This window comes from Cyprinodon tularosa, unplaced genomic scaffold (assembly GCF_016077235.1).
Source record: "Cyprinodon tularosa strain WSP-4 unplaced genomic scaffold, ASM1607723v1 ctg381, whole genome shotgun sequence".
Taxonomy (NCBI): Eukaryota; Metazoa; Chordata; class Actinopteri; order Cyprinodontiformes; family Cyprinodontidae; genus Cyprinodon; species Cyprinodon tularosa.
Window position 1 is genome coordinate 611,817 of NW_024039098.1, and position 14,507 is coordinate 626,323.

The following is a 14,507-nucleotide window of genomic DNA, read 5'->3' on the forward strand; positions in this document are numbered from 1 at the left end:
TGTACAATTAAATGATCTGGGTAAGAGTGCAGACCAAATCGAGGTATATCAAACTCTTTAATGTGGCTGAAGGTAGGTTTTGCTTGCTGTTCTTCCTTAAAATATTAAATCAAAAATGTCCAAACTGAGCCCTGGGGCTCTTTGAATTGCTCTGCATCTAGGCCAAAAAAAAAAAAAAAACTTGCATACATGTTCAATTGTTAACAATATTGTTTTTATTTCAAGTAGTTTGCATTTAAATAAGAATAAGAACATTCATTCAGAATTATATTTGTATGCCTCCTTCTAAAGCAGGAGCATTTAAAGAAAGGGGCCCAGATCAGTGCATGTAGTTGGTTTAATTTGCCAATAGGAACCACAAAGACCTAAGACTTAAATTCAGCAACAAATGCAGATAAGTTTGGAAAAGGATCGCCAGGTACGCAGGTCCCTTTGAAGCAAACAATGAAAGAATGGAGAATATCAGATTTATACGGAACAGGATTAGGGCCGCTGAAAAAAAAAAGTTAACTGCTTTGTAAATACTTTAGTTTAATATGGGGAAAAAAGTCTGAATTGTGACAGCGAACAAACATGGTAGCATCAAGCCGTAGCCATGTCTTTTTTAGGGACTAAACTAGCTCTCTTGTTTTAATCACCCTCTGCTTTTCCATTTATGAAATAGCATCACTGGGGGCCCCTCAGGCATGTAAGAAGTCACCTAATTCCTTCATTTTCCCAAACAACTCACATCTATGTCAGGGAAGCTGAGTGCTCCCACATCTCTTCCTTCATGGTGCCAATCTACATTAAGTTCCAAAATTTAGAGATTAAAGTCATAATTCAGAGAAAAAAGTCATAATTCTGAGATTAAAGTCATAATTCAGATAAAAAAGGTTATAATTCAGAGATTAAAGTCATTATTTAGAGATTTAAGTCATAATTTAGAGATTAAAATCATAATTCTGAGATTTAAGTCATAATTCACATAAAAAAGGTTATAATTCAGAGATTAAAGTCATAATTCACATAAAAAAGGTTATAATTCAGAGATTAAAGTCATAATTCTGAGATTAAAGTCATAATTCAGAAATTAAAGTCATAATTCAGAGAAAAACAAATCATAATTCAGAGATTAAAGTCAATTCAGAGAAAAAAGTCAGAATTCTAAGAAAAAACTCATAATTCTGAGATTAAAGTTAGAATTCTGACTTTTCTCTGACTTATTTTTTATATTTTCAATGGGCCTAATCCTCTTCCATAGAATCAGTTTATTAATCCCTTTGCGGGAAATAGTTTTCTGGCAGGGCAACTGTGCACACAAGATAGAAAAAAGAAAAAAACAGATTATAGAGCAAAATAAAATAAATTGTAAGACATAATGACATATTTAAAACGAAACCCTTCCCATATAAACAATGTTAAATAAGATACAGGAATAAAATAAGGATAAAAAAAAGGATCTCAGTTTAAATGAAACTTTATTTATAAAGCATTTGCGAACAAAAACAGTAAAAAAAATAAAAAGAAATAAAACATGCCAGTTTTTAAGTATTAATTATCAAACTAAAGATGTAAAACAAAGTCTAAAACCGGCCGTTTATGAAGTAGGACATCAAACGGGCCGCTGGTCATAATGTTTTGCAGGTTTTTAAGTTTCGTTTTCAGTGAAGCGAAGAAAAACGAAAGAGAAGCAGCTGATGCTGAAACACAACAGCTGATCAGGAGAAACACCGGAGCTGCTGTTCGGATCCTCCAACCGAACTTCGGGTCCAGTAGTCCGGTCCGATGTCTCGCTTGTTTTGTCGGTCCTTCCCATCACTGTCCCTTTTTCTGGATCACAGGCAGCTCGGTGAGTAAAGAAAACTGATTATACTTTAAAATGTTGCAGACAAGCAGGGAACCAGGAGAAAAACTTTGCATTTTTTAATCAGCATTTGATCATTTTTGTCTCTAAACCTACTTTAATCTGTATATCGATGAAAATAAAATGAAATATCTTCTGCTTATTAATTAGTCCGGTTGTGAAAAAGTATGTTTTGTTATTTAAATGGTTTTAATGCTTAGTGACTTGGATGCTCAATAAATTGAATTTCGGACTTTGACTAGTCCATCTAAAAAAAAACAACAACATTTTTATTAAATCTTTCAAGTTGACATCTAAGGACCCATCCTTCCCTCTTTTCTTCTCCACTTTCCTTTTTTTTGTCTCCTATTCTACCCATCTCCCTCCTTTCTTTGAGATCTATCATTCCGTTCTTCATTTTAATTAAAAGGTTCATTTGTAACCTCCTGCATTAATCAGCAATACAATATATTATCATATAAAGGAGTGTCTAGATCAGCTGGCTGTCCTCACAGACATGTTTAACACCTCTAGTGCCAGCATGCTTTAAAGTCGTAGGGAAATCATATTTAAATGTCAAATCATTCTGGCTTAAACAGTATATAAATGCACTCTTTATCAGATGATATTATCCCAAATGTAGAAAATTTCTACATTTTCTACTCCTAACATCTGTGGGGTTTTTTTCTGTTATCTTCTGCAGGCCAGTTAGTTCTACATTAGCCTGAACACCTAAATTCAGCCAATCATATATCAACGGTCATCTGTCAATAAAAAATTTTCAGTCATAGCATCTTGATTCATATGTCGCAGCTAATATACTCAACGGTTGAAACCAGAATCCTTTCCTTTCCCATTGAGTTGCGTCCCAGTGTTCACGGGGATGGACGTCTGTGTCTTCGGCAGGCGTAGAGCTAACAGAACTGGCAGCGTAGCGAGGCAAGGGCTCAAACATGTACGGCTGGAAGCCTTCTACACCAAACCAAGCTTCTGCCGCCCTGGCGTCCTCTTCCACAACATCTTCGTCCCCGCTTTCCTCCTCTAAATAAAAAAATGGATGACGGAGGAGACTCATCCACGACCTCCGACCCTAAACTCTCCTCCTCTTCCATGTTTCCTCTGTCCATAGCGTTCCTTGACAGCGTAGTTTCTAAGTCACCAATTTAGTGCTACTTGGTCGCAATGGAATTTCCCATTGGGAACCTGCTAGCACTAAGATGCTAACTGGTTAGCAAGATGCTTCCGACAAACCGGCCACAACCAAACTTGTTTACGCACCTTCTGCCACAACAATCCCGCCCCCTTGATAAACGACCAATCACATTCACTTTATTCACTCGTGTAAAGTCGTGCACCACTCGGGAGAATTCGGGAATGCGACGGTTGGAACAGCCGCTTCCCTACGACTTTGAGTCTGCTTCTATCATTCCGGTCCCAAAGACGCCTCAGGTCTTTAATAGCCCCATTTACACAACCCTTTTGATCGGTCATGGCACGGTAACCAAGACAACTGTTGTGTGTAAATGGCATTCAAAACTGAATCGACCGTGCCAGACACAACTGAACCACGCTAACATGGTAATAAAGATAATAAAGAGCGCATGAGCAGACTGCGTCATCTCCGTACAGTCAGCCTCCGTAATCATGAAATTTCAGACATTCGTAAAAATCCTAGCTTCCCTAGCGTGCCACACGATTTCCAGCAGTGTGATGAACCTCAACATCCGTCGTTGTTCCCTGCATCTGTAAGCCCTGATTAGACTATCGTTTGTCGTATCCACTTCCCAAAGCTGGCTCCGTCAAGCAAATTCGCAAACAACGAAATGTCACTATTATAACCATCAAGTTTGAAGACATTTCTCTTCCCATCCAGGAAGCTTTTTCAGTTCAAAATGTCAGAATTATGAGTTTGAAGTTTTATATAGTAGCCCAAAAACCTGTTTTAGCTTAAAAAACATGCAAATTGAACCAGATTTATAGGTGAACCCCTTAGGGAGTCTTTGGGTTCTTTGTTAGCCTGCAATACCCCATACTGGTCTATGCCTCTCAAAGGGGGGTCATTAGGGGCTAATTCTGACATTTTGAATTGAAAAAGCTTCCTGGATGGGAAGAGAAACATCTTTAAACTTGGAAACAAAATCCAGCGGATAGTTTTTTGGAACTACACCGTTTACATTCCGATCCCTGCTGAACATTACATATTAATGGTGACGTTCATTTCACTGTTGTGAAGCTGTATGCATTGATGATAAAGTTTATTATTGTCTATATTTGGAAGTAAAGCTAAAAAACTCTTTAGTCCGACTGTTACAGTGACAAAAAACAAAAGAAATTCAAACAGGAGGAAACTATCTTGTTGGAAAAACACTTTTATTATTGTAGATTATTTAGTAAATTTCCATTCGGACGAAATACTATGAAATCATTAAAACACGAAAGTTTGTTTTTGTTCTCTGTCAGCAATGAGAGGCCTCAGCAACTACTGCCTGTCCTGCTGTGTGAACACTCTGCTACAGACCCTGAATGCTACCTGGGAACTAGCAGAGATCTTAGAAAAGTAAGTCAATTAAATGACCTATAAAGCACAAATAAAAATGGAAAATGTGATATAAGTGATAACTTATGTAATGAGGGGCTCTAGCGCTCCCATGTCTTGCTGCCCTGGGCAAAACTCTTTAGGCCATGTCAGAAATCATCTCTGAATGTTATTTTTTTATATTTTTAAAAGTTAAAATGTTTTATTTTTCTTTAAGGTGGAACCCAGATGGTTTGAGATGCCCAGATGGTCATAATGTCCCCCTCCAGCTGAAGAAAGTTCTCAAAGCCATGCAGGAAGATCTTCCTCAGCCGGCTCCACATGAAGGTTTCCTCCACTGCTTGGACAGAAACCACATTCGACGTAAGAATCGTATCTTCTCACAGCAGAAGTTTCACTCTGATGTCGTTTAAATAGCTGTTTTTCTTTTTGTAGTGAAAACGCAGCACGACGCAGACGAGGTTTTCCTCTCCATTCTGGATTTGATGCAGCGGCACATGGATAACAAAGCTGTGGTTTGGATTTGTTTATATTATTCATCATTACGTACATCCTCCATACTGGATTAAATTTGTTCTCTCTTCTAGGCTCTTGAAATTCAGAGTCTCTATAAGATCTCAGTGGAGACACACCTGCAGTGTTTGGAGTGCAACACCATCCAGACTCGAAACAGTCACCTGCTCAGCCTGCCGTTACACATAAAGGAGGAACAAAACACTCTGGTGGGATTTCATCTCTTGCTCATTTCAATTATTTACAAAACAGGCTCCTGCTCTGACTCTGAGCCTTTTTTTTTTTTAGGAAGACTGCATGAACTCTTTCTTCGAGCAGCAGGAGCTGAGAGGCATTGATTGCTGTCTTTGTGAAGCATGTGGAACCAAGAAGCCATGCAGACAGGTCAGGATTTTAGTGTTGAAGAAAAGTGCTCACCTCATCAGCACAGGCATGAGAGACTTAGGCGACGTTCACACTGCAGCCTGATGTGACCCAAATCTGATTTTTTTGGCCCATTTGCGACCTGGATCTGATCTTTTCATGGCAGTCTGAACAACTCAGATCGGATTTTTTCCAATGCGACCCAGACCACTTGGGTATGTGCTCCTGATTCCGATACGAATCTGATCTTTTCAAAAGTGACCTGTGTGTCTGAACTGCCAGGTCGCATTCATCTGAAACAGAGGAGATCACATACAAGTCGCATATAAAAAAAAAAAAAAAAAATCGAATTTCACAAAAAAATCGGAATGCAATGTGAACGTAGCCTTAGATCCTTTAAAGTGGGGTTCTGTGGACTAACAATTAGTTATCCGTGTTTTATCTTTCCTCAATCAAACAGTCACAATATTTTGTTTCACAAAAACTAAAAATTGTTAATCAAAATAAAGAGTTAATCAAGGAAATAAGAGCTAAAATCATTATAAATATCCCTTTAAAGACCATAAGAAACGTCTTAAGAACCAAAATGTTAATTGAATGATTTATAAAAAGATTATTCTGTTGAGTATTTTTCTTCTAGTTTTCTAATTTTCTGGTAAGTTAAGTTTTTCCTCTCAGATATTATCAAAGACTTTTATTTGACCAATATTGCATCTTTTCATTTAATAGATCGATCTAAAAATTAATCAATCAATTCTTTATTGTCAACTACAACTTGCATTGTAATTGAGATTTCAGTTTCAGTATAAACCGTTCATCATATACATTGGCAGGGGAACGATTTACTGAGACCATGCATGCTGCAGAACGCTAGCCTCGTGAGACCATCCTGATCTCGCGAGCTTTCAAGATTTCACTCGCTAATCAGTCTGGAGACTCTCCGTTGAAGAAAATTTGGAGCCGTTCACCAAACGAACGTCCAATCAGCGTTGGCTTTGATGCGGGTTGAGGTGTGACGCAACGAGAAGCGCGACAGTTCAGTCTAAAGAACATGGTGGCTTCAGCCGATGAAACTAGCGTTAGCGTGGCTATCGAGCAAGTTTTATCGGAATTACAGAGTATTTCTTCAGTGAAAGAAGAGCAAAACACTGGAGGCTTTTCTTAGAGGAAAAGATGTTTTTGCTCTTCTCCCGACTGGTTTCAGCAAGACTAGTCTGGCTTGTGGTTGTGTTTTCGTCGTCGCTCTGTTAGTACGTCATATGCTTCGTTGATCTGATTGGTTTATTTGGCCCGTCTATCACCAACATAGGCCAATCAGCTAGCCAGTATTTTCACCCCTTCCCAAAATTACTTCAACGGAAGGTTTCCAGATGGATATGCAGAGCAAATCCATCTGGCAGAGTCAGGTTAGCAGAATGCTGCCTTTGGCGCATTCTTATGGCTGCCAAAGGCCCCACCATGAGGCGGTTCCCTATAGCGCTTCCTTTATCTCTGTGGAAAGATAGGAGCCACATTGGGGAGGGAGAGGGGGAAAAAAGCATATTTTTTACACTTTATCCTTGACATGGTACAGTTTGAGATATCAAAAAACCCTCAGCATGAGAAGGGACATGTAACACGAGACAAACATTTCAGCAGAAGGAAAACATCGGAGGCTGGAGCCACATGAAAGTCAATCTGATACTCTCTGTGATCCATCTTAATGTCTGATCCAAGCAAAGTAAAGTTTGCCTCTACATCTGTTTTTTTCAGGGTGTTAAGATTCGCTCTCTGCCACAAATCCTGGGCATACAACTAAAGCGTTTTCGGAACAAAGATGGAAGAACTGTGAAGCTCAACTGTAGAGTCACTTTCCCTGAAACCTTTGACATTTCTGCGATTCAGAAGGAAGCTTTCTCTAAGGACTTTACTCAGGTTGGTTTGTTTCTTGCAGAGTATCTGGATATTGTGATGTTGTTTTTTTTTTTCCATTATTAAAAAGTTTATTTTCTTGTAGACTGACTGCAGGTACACTTTGTATGCTGTGGTTGTTCACTCTGGCTATGCGATGTTTGGACACTACACCGCTTTTGTCCGAGAAAAGAGAAGGAAGTGTTGGGTCTATGCAGATGACAGCCATGTTTCCAAGGTATGTCTAAATTTTTCTAATTTTATCCATCCATCCGTTTTCAGACATGCTAAATCCCAAGTGGTCTGATCCATCAGGGTGAGTCTTTGCAGCTGCAGACCACTGATCCATTAGGGTGAGTCTTTGCAGCTGCAGACCACTGATCCATTAGGGTGACTCTTTGCAGCTGCAGACCCCTGATCCATCAGGGTGAGTTTTTGCAGCTGCAGACCCCTGATCCATCAGGGTGAGTCTTTGCAGCTGCAGACCCCTGATCCATCAGGGTGAGTCTTTGCAGCTGCAGACCACTGGTCCATTAGGGTGAGTCTTTGCAGCTGCAGACCCCTGATCCATCAGGGTGAGTTTTTGCAGCTGCAGAGCCCTGATCCATCAGGGTGAGTCTTTGCAGCTGCAGACCCCTGATCCATCAGGGTGAGTCTTTGCAGCTGCAGACCCCTGATCCATCATGGTGAGTCTTTGCAGCTGCAGACCACTGATCCATTAGGGTGAGTCTTTGCAGCTGCAGACCCCTGATCCATCAGGGTGAGTTTTTGCAGCTGCAGAGCCCTGATCCATCAGGGTGAGTCTTTGCAGCTGCAGACCCCTGATCCATCAGGGTGAGTCTTTGCAGCTGCAGACCCCTGATCCATCAGGGTGAGTCTTTGCAGCTGCAGAGCCCTGATCCATCAGGGCGAGTCTTTGCAGCTGCAGAGCCCTGATCCATCATGGTGAGTCTTAGTAGCTGCAGACCCCTGGTCTGTCATGATGAGTCTTTGCAGCTGCAGACCTCTGATCCATCATGGTGATCTTATCTTAATATGTCTGAAGCTAAAACCGCAAATCCTCTCATTTTAAATCAATGTTAAAGTAAAGCTGTTAGAGTATAAAATTGTTCCAAATAACCAATCAGTTATGGTTTCTGTGCCAGCGTATATCATCATAAGAAATTGATTTAGTATTATAACTTCACCGCACGGGACACAACAGGGGCCAGGACAAATCTACAGAGCCATGGGCCCTTGAGAGCCCCCATCTAGAATCACCCATGCCTTTTAATATACTGAAAAAAAAACATTAAAACGCAGTATCTGTTATTCCAAACTGTAAATAAAAAAATAAAACACTTATTTTATTTCACTATCTGTAAAATGACTTTAAACCAGCAAACATCTAACGTTAGAATAAACTGTGTGAAGGTTGATCATGATATGGGCTATTGAACAAACAGTATTTTATAATGTCATTTTATGGGTTTTAACGTATGTATTTTGGATCTTAGAGTCTGAAAACCTAAAAAATATTCTGCAGAGCATTTAGATTTCGTTGTAAATCTGTTATTAAATAAATCTGATCTTTTTGGAAACCCACAGTCCTCTTGGCAAGAAGTGCAGAAAACCTACCAAGAATCTTACAGGTAATTAAATCACAATATTTGGTTTGTATTATATAGACTTGTGTTAACAAATTGTAAATAAGTGCATATAATTCTGAATACGAAGTAAAGTTGTTTGATAACACAGCTTGATCATTACATCAGAGATTTAAAGCCATTTACTCTGTGCTTATACAAAACGCTTAAATGGAAACGTGTGTTTAGTTTTATTTAACAATTCACTTCCTTAATGGAAGCTAGTTAGCAAAACTTTTTATTAAAGTTTATAAATATTTCCATAAATGTTGGTGCTTTTGTCTACAGGCTGTTTAATCAGTTGTTTTATGCTGCAGTGCTAATTCTATCTTGAACACCTACCTATAACATTAGCTCAAATGGAACAGCTAAATCCAGGTATATTAATTTGGATACATTTGTTACATTCAGTTTTTTTTTATCTAAAAACTTATGGTTTTTTTTTTTTTTTTTTTTTTAAGGGCAATCTGGTGAAATCAGTATTAAGATAAAATAACTAAGTGCACTTAATCTTTAATCCAGAGAGCTTTGCTCAATTTTTCAGTCAATAATTTAAGTTTGTTTTCAACAAACTGCTCTCACCAAGATGCTGCATTTAAAGCTACCGCATGCTTTTAGAGTTTATATTCGGATCTAATGTTTTGCTTTAATCCTGATACCTTTAGTTTCACATCTGCAGACTAAATTTTCCAACAAAGCCTCTTTTACTTTCAGTCTAAAAGTCAGTACTTTACTATAGGATTTTTTTTTTATTATAAAAAATAGGCAAATCTGTAACGTTGGCTGGTTTTCATTTGATAGACCCGTATTTTAATTTAACGAACATTTTATAATCCCAGTGTGTTTTTTTTAATTTGTGCATTTTTTCAGAGGGACTGCATACATGCTCATGTACAGAAAAGATCCAACAGACGGAGGCCGACAGCAGGATCTCTCAGGCTGAAGGGATTCGAGACTAAAAGGAGGATAATGACACATAGGAAATAGCGAATAATAATTTGATTTTGACAGTCTTATTAATCTGGTTTAAGGTTGGTTGAATGTATTCTTATAGTTTATATTATTTATCACTTTTAGAAGTTTTCCAGAAATGCTAAAACAGGCAGCAATTCCTGACTCAAACCAGCAGATGGCGCTCGAGAATCAAACGTGCTATCAAAACACAAAGAATGGTGGATAATATGGAACCCCGAATGATTCATAATTAAATAAATAAAAACCTTTATGAAATAAATACCATTTTGATAAATAACACACAAATATATAATATGGCCATGAAATAATAAGCAAGGTAATGTTATTATGAAATACATATAGCTATTCTTTAGTATTTACTTCTTATTTTTTTTTATCATAATTGAATATTTCATAATAATTATTTTCATAATATCATACTTTAAAAAAAAAATGATATTTCATTTTTCAAGATTTTATCACATAAAAAAGTTTTTCCCAAAGTCATTTTTTATTTCATAATGCCATTTTCCACAATGGCCTTTTGTATTTCATAATGTCATTTTTCAGCAGAATGACTTCGTCTGTCAATCAAAGCTAAGGGGTTGGACCTCCGCTGGGTCCTTTAAGATCGATTAGTTCGAGCAGTTTGTAACGCTGATGCTGCACTGTTAGGTGAACGACCAGGCACCACCTGGTCAGAAACCAGTGGTGTCAAAAGTAAACACATTTGTTACTTAAGTAGAAGTATAGATACTGCAGTTTAAAAACACTGGTAAAAGTTGAAGTATCAACTTGACCTCTTTACTCAAGTAAAAGTGAAAAAGTGTGTGCTCCAGAAACTACTTGAAGTATAAAAGTATAAGTAACCTTAAAGAAAAACAGCCAGACAAATATGAATTGAAAGCTCAATTTTAGAATGAGGGAGGTCTTGTTGGTCTCTGTCTCCCAATACGCTCTCGCCTGTGTCCGACCTTTCAGACATTTCAACATCTTTTTCTGAATTCAACATTGTAGCATGTCATAGACAATTCACGTTAGCAGTTTGAAGAACACCTGCTTGCTTCTGATGATTTCCTTTAGCTAACCAATGAGTGTTTGCGTTCTATGACTCATCCAATCACACTAGTTTTCACTAGATGTGGGTGGAGCCAATGATCTGCATTGGATGGCGCACATGACGGGAAATAAATATTTAGAAACATTAAACCAGTGGTAACCAATTAAAAATCAGCGGGATCAAAATAAAGAAAATCATCATAACATCGGACCGAAGTCCGCTAATCTGTGACCTCTGCATTATACCGAAGCCAAGAGTAACGAGTAACGTGGGTTTAAAAAATGTAAGGAATAGAAAGTACAGATAATTGTTTGAAAATGTAATGAGTAGAAGTCAGAAGTGGGAAGAAAAATAAGTAATGGAGTAAAGTATAGATACCTAAAAAGTGTACTTAAGTACAGTAACGAAGTATTTGTACTTCGTTGTACTTGTACTAAACCTCTGTCAGAAACACGGTGCTGCAGCGCTCCTCTCTCAGGCTGAGGTGCAGGATTCGTGTTACTATCCAATCTATTCGCAACTTCTCTGAGCAATTCTGCAACTGACTTCTCTCCAGCTGCCATCTCATTGCTAACGAGCCGCCCACTCCTGGCCTCCAGTTGGTGATGAGTCTCCGCGCTTGAATCGATACTGCAAGTGCTGCTGCTCATGTCTTAGCAAAGGAGCAGCCAATCACCTAACTGGCTCCGCCTTGCCGGCTTTGATTGACGGACGAGGTCATTCTGCTGAAAAACAACATTATGAAATAAAAAAGGCCATTGTGGAGAATGTCATTATGGAATAAAGACAAACTTTGGAAAAAAGTTTTTTATTTTCCAAAATCTTGGAAAATGAAATAAAAAGTAATTCTTTAAAAAAGCATATTGTATAAATATTGATATTTTGATATTGTGAAAATAATTATCATGAAATATTCAATTATGATAAATATAATAATAAGTAGATATTAAAGAATAAAAATATATATTTAATAATGACATTACCTTGTTTTTATTTCATAACCATATTATATATTTGTTTGTTATTTATCAAAATTGTATTTATTTCATAATTTTTTATTTATTTATTTAATTATGAATCTATTGGGCTTCCACAGGATAATAGCAATAAGACTCATTGCTGCTTTTGTTAAGTGAGAACCTCTAATGGTGCTATTTTCATTTGAGTAAAAAAAAATATATATTATAATATATATGAGGGAACTGGACAAGGTAAATGTGGTGGAAGCTGTATTTATAAACTCTAAAAAGGCATTTGATGAAGTCAACCAGATATACATGCAGTCTCAAACAAAATTCTGCAAAGTTCTTTGCTGTTTAGTCTCTTTATAAATGGTGTCCCCGTGCACCGCTCAGGTAACAGTTGTTGCTCTATGCAGATGATGCAGTTCATTACGGCTGCAGCAGCGTCAGACATCAGTCTCTGTACTTTTCAGTTAAAAAAGTTTATTCAAAAGAAAGTTTTCAAGTTTAAAACTAATCAGACGCTACATACCAGGAAACCTTGCTCTACATGCATGTTTTGATTTTTTTGTTAATTGTTTATCATACTACATGACAGCCAAAAACCAAGGAATAAAGATCTTTTTCTTTTATAAAGAGCTTTAATAATTGAATATAAATAAAGGATATCATTGTATCATAGTGGGTTTACTGGTTTGCGTTATGTTGTCTATATTTTGTATTTCCCGTCTCTTGAATCTGTCCTTTGTGGTTGGCATTTATACACAAATTATTGTAACAAAAGTAAATTTGGAAATGTCAACCAAGCAAATATGGCTGAATTGAACTTTCTGATCCTTTGCCTTTTTGGAACTGGATGACTTGGTAAAATTTGACTGAATTTGAAGGTAAATAAACAGCTTGTGACGTGAATGTTTATCAGACCTTAATTCATTTTAAATTAACTTAATTGATCTCACACTGGAGAGATTTACCTCTGCATTTAACCCATCGCCGTAGGGAAGCAGTGGGCTGCCATTGCGTGGCGCCTGGGGAGAAGGTTGGGGTTAAGGGCTTTGCTAAGGAACCCAGGGTGGAGGCTGTGGGGATCGAACTGGGTACTTAAAAAACTTCTCACTAATCTAACCACTAGGCCAACCTACTGCATTAATGATGCATTAGACATCATGATGAATGCTTGGTGATGTTTCATCGTCCTCTAAAAAGCCCCATTCTCTAATCAACCATTTCCTTAAAAAGTTTACCCTAAAACATTTCTACCTCCCACTGGGTTCACAACACAAGGTAATGCTTTACTGCAACTGAGATTTTCCAGGATTTTAAGATAAATCTTATAAAGTTTTTACTGCAAAGTCATTCTGAACATGGTTATACCAAGGAATAATGTTTCTTTCTTTTCAGCTTAATCTAAATGTCTGTAAGGAATGACACTTTTCTCTGGTTTCTGTTTCACATAGATTTACTTTGTCTTTATTTGGCATGAAAATATTCCAAATATTTGGTTGTAATTCGATCCTTTTGTTAATAAAGACAAAAGTTGACTGTTTTCCTTTCAGAATAAGCAGCTGTAGGTTTTGCTGGGCGCCATGTTGATGCTGTCAGGATGTTGGCAGGTCGCCTGTTTGGAGCAGAGGCAGCAGCTCCTCCTCCTGTCCTCCTCCTGACCCCGACTCGGATAACAAGCTGCACAAAAAGAGGGATTCCTCCTCCTCTTCGGTGCCAAACTCTGGACCTCAAAACATGTGAAGTTAGAACTGTGCTGCCAAAACAAAGTCCCACCTTTAGTCAGGATGGTTTGAGTTTTTACTTGAAAAATTCTACCTCTGTTCAATTTTGTTTTTTTATATCTGACGCCTGAAAGGTTTAACATGGTGGTAGAAAGAAAAACCCAAAACAAAACAATTTATCAGGAATTTTATATATGCGGCAGCCATATTAGAGTTTAAAATCTGTGTTTCTTGTCACCAGCCAGATATTTTCTGGCATTTTGAAATAAGTAGGTTTTCCAAATGATGAAAAACTTAAGAAGCCATAAAAAGAAATAATAGCAAACCTCTCTGCTTAAACAGTTAAAAAGCATTTTAAATGAGTTTAACTTTTTAGGATAACAAGTGACCCAGACCAACTTACATTAAACTTCATTCCCCTGATGGATGAGCTAATTATAAAACTGATAAGTCAAATTTTTGAAGAGTTCAAATTTAACCTCAGATGTTAAACTAACATTAAAATTAACAGGAAAAACCATCAATTTCAATATCAAACATATTTTGGAGCTATTTTAATGCTTCAGGAACTGGAAAACTTTTTAATCAATGGAGCGATCAAATTCTGCTCGATGAGAAAATCCTGAATAAGAAAATCTAAATATTAGTTGGTGATTTTAAGCTTGACCAAAACAGGGCAACGATCCAAAGCACAACAGTTAAACAACTTATGAAAAAGTTTAAAAAAAAGAAAGAAAGAAAAAGCCAAGACTAAATGAAAGTAGTGATTTTTTCTAGTCAAAGTTTGGATTAAAATCCAGTTAGAATGCTGCAGCATGACCTTAAGCAGCTGTTAAGGATATTAATCTGTGAAATACCTAAATTAACTGCAAAAAATAAAATTAATTGCCAAAAAGAGTGGATAAATATTCCTCCTCATAGCAAAATATGGTCTAGCCAGTTAATATATTAGGGTCAGTTACTCTTAAATTGCATTTAGTTTCAATTTAGGTAAGGAAAGTGGTAATTAGAAAAATATTATTTAAAATTGGTCATTGTGAAAAACTTGCGTA

General features: G+C 37.2%; 1 protein-coding gene across 1 annotated transcript; it reads left to right on the forward strand.

Moving 5' to 3' along the window:
* Nucleotides 1-1,510: 1,510 nt before the first annotated feature.
* usp18 (ubiquitin specific peptidase 18) lies at nt 1,511-10,083 on the forward strand. Its single transcript, XM_038297095.1, has 10 exons — nt 1,511-1,831; nt 4,286-4,382; nt 4,579-4,724; nt 4,797-4,876; nt 4,949-5,083; nt 5,163-5,258; nt 6,990-7,151; nt 7,234-7,365; nt 8,715-8,758; nt 9,623-10,083. The coding sequence occupies exons 1-10, from the start codon at nt 1,768-1,770 to the stop codon at nt 9,693-9,695; spliced, it is 1,029 nt and encodes a 342-aa protein (XP_038153023.1). The 5' UTR covers nt 1,511-1,767; the 3' UTR covers nt 9,696-10,083.
* The last annotated feature ends 4,424 nt before the right edge of the window (nt 10,084-14,507 follow it).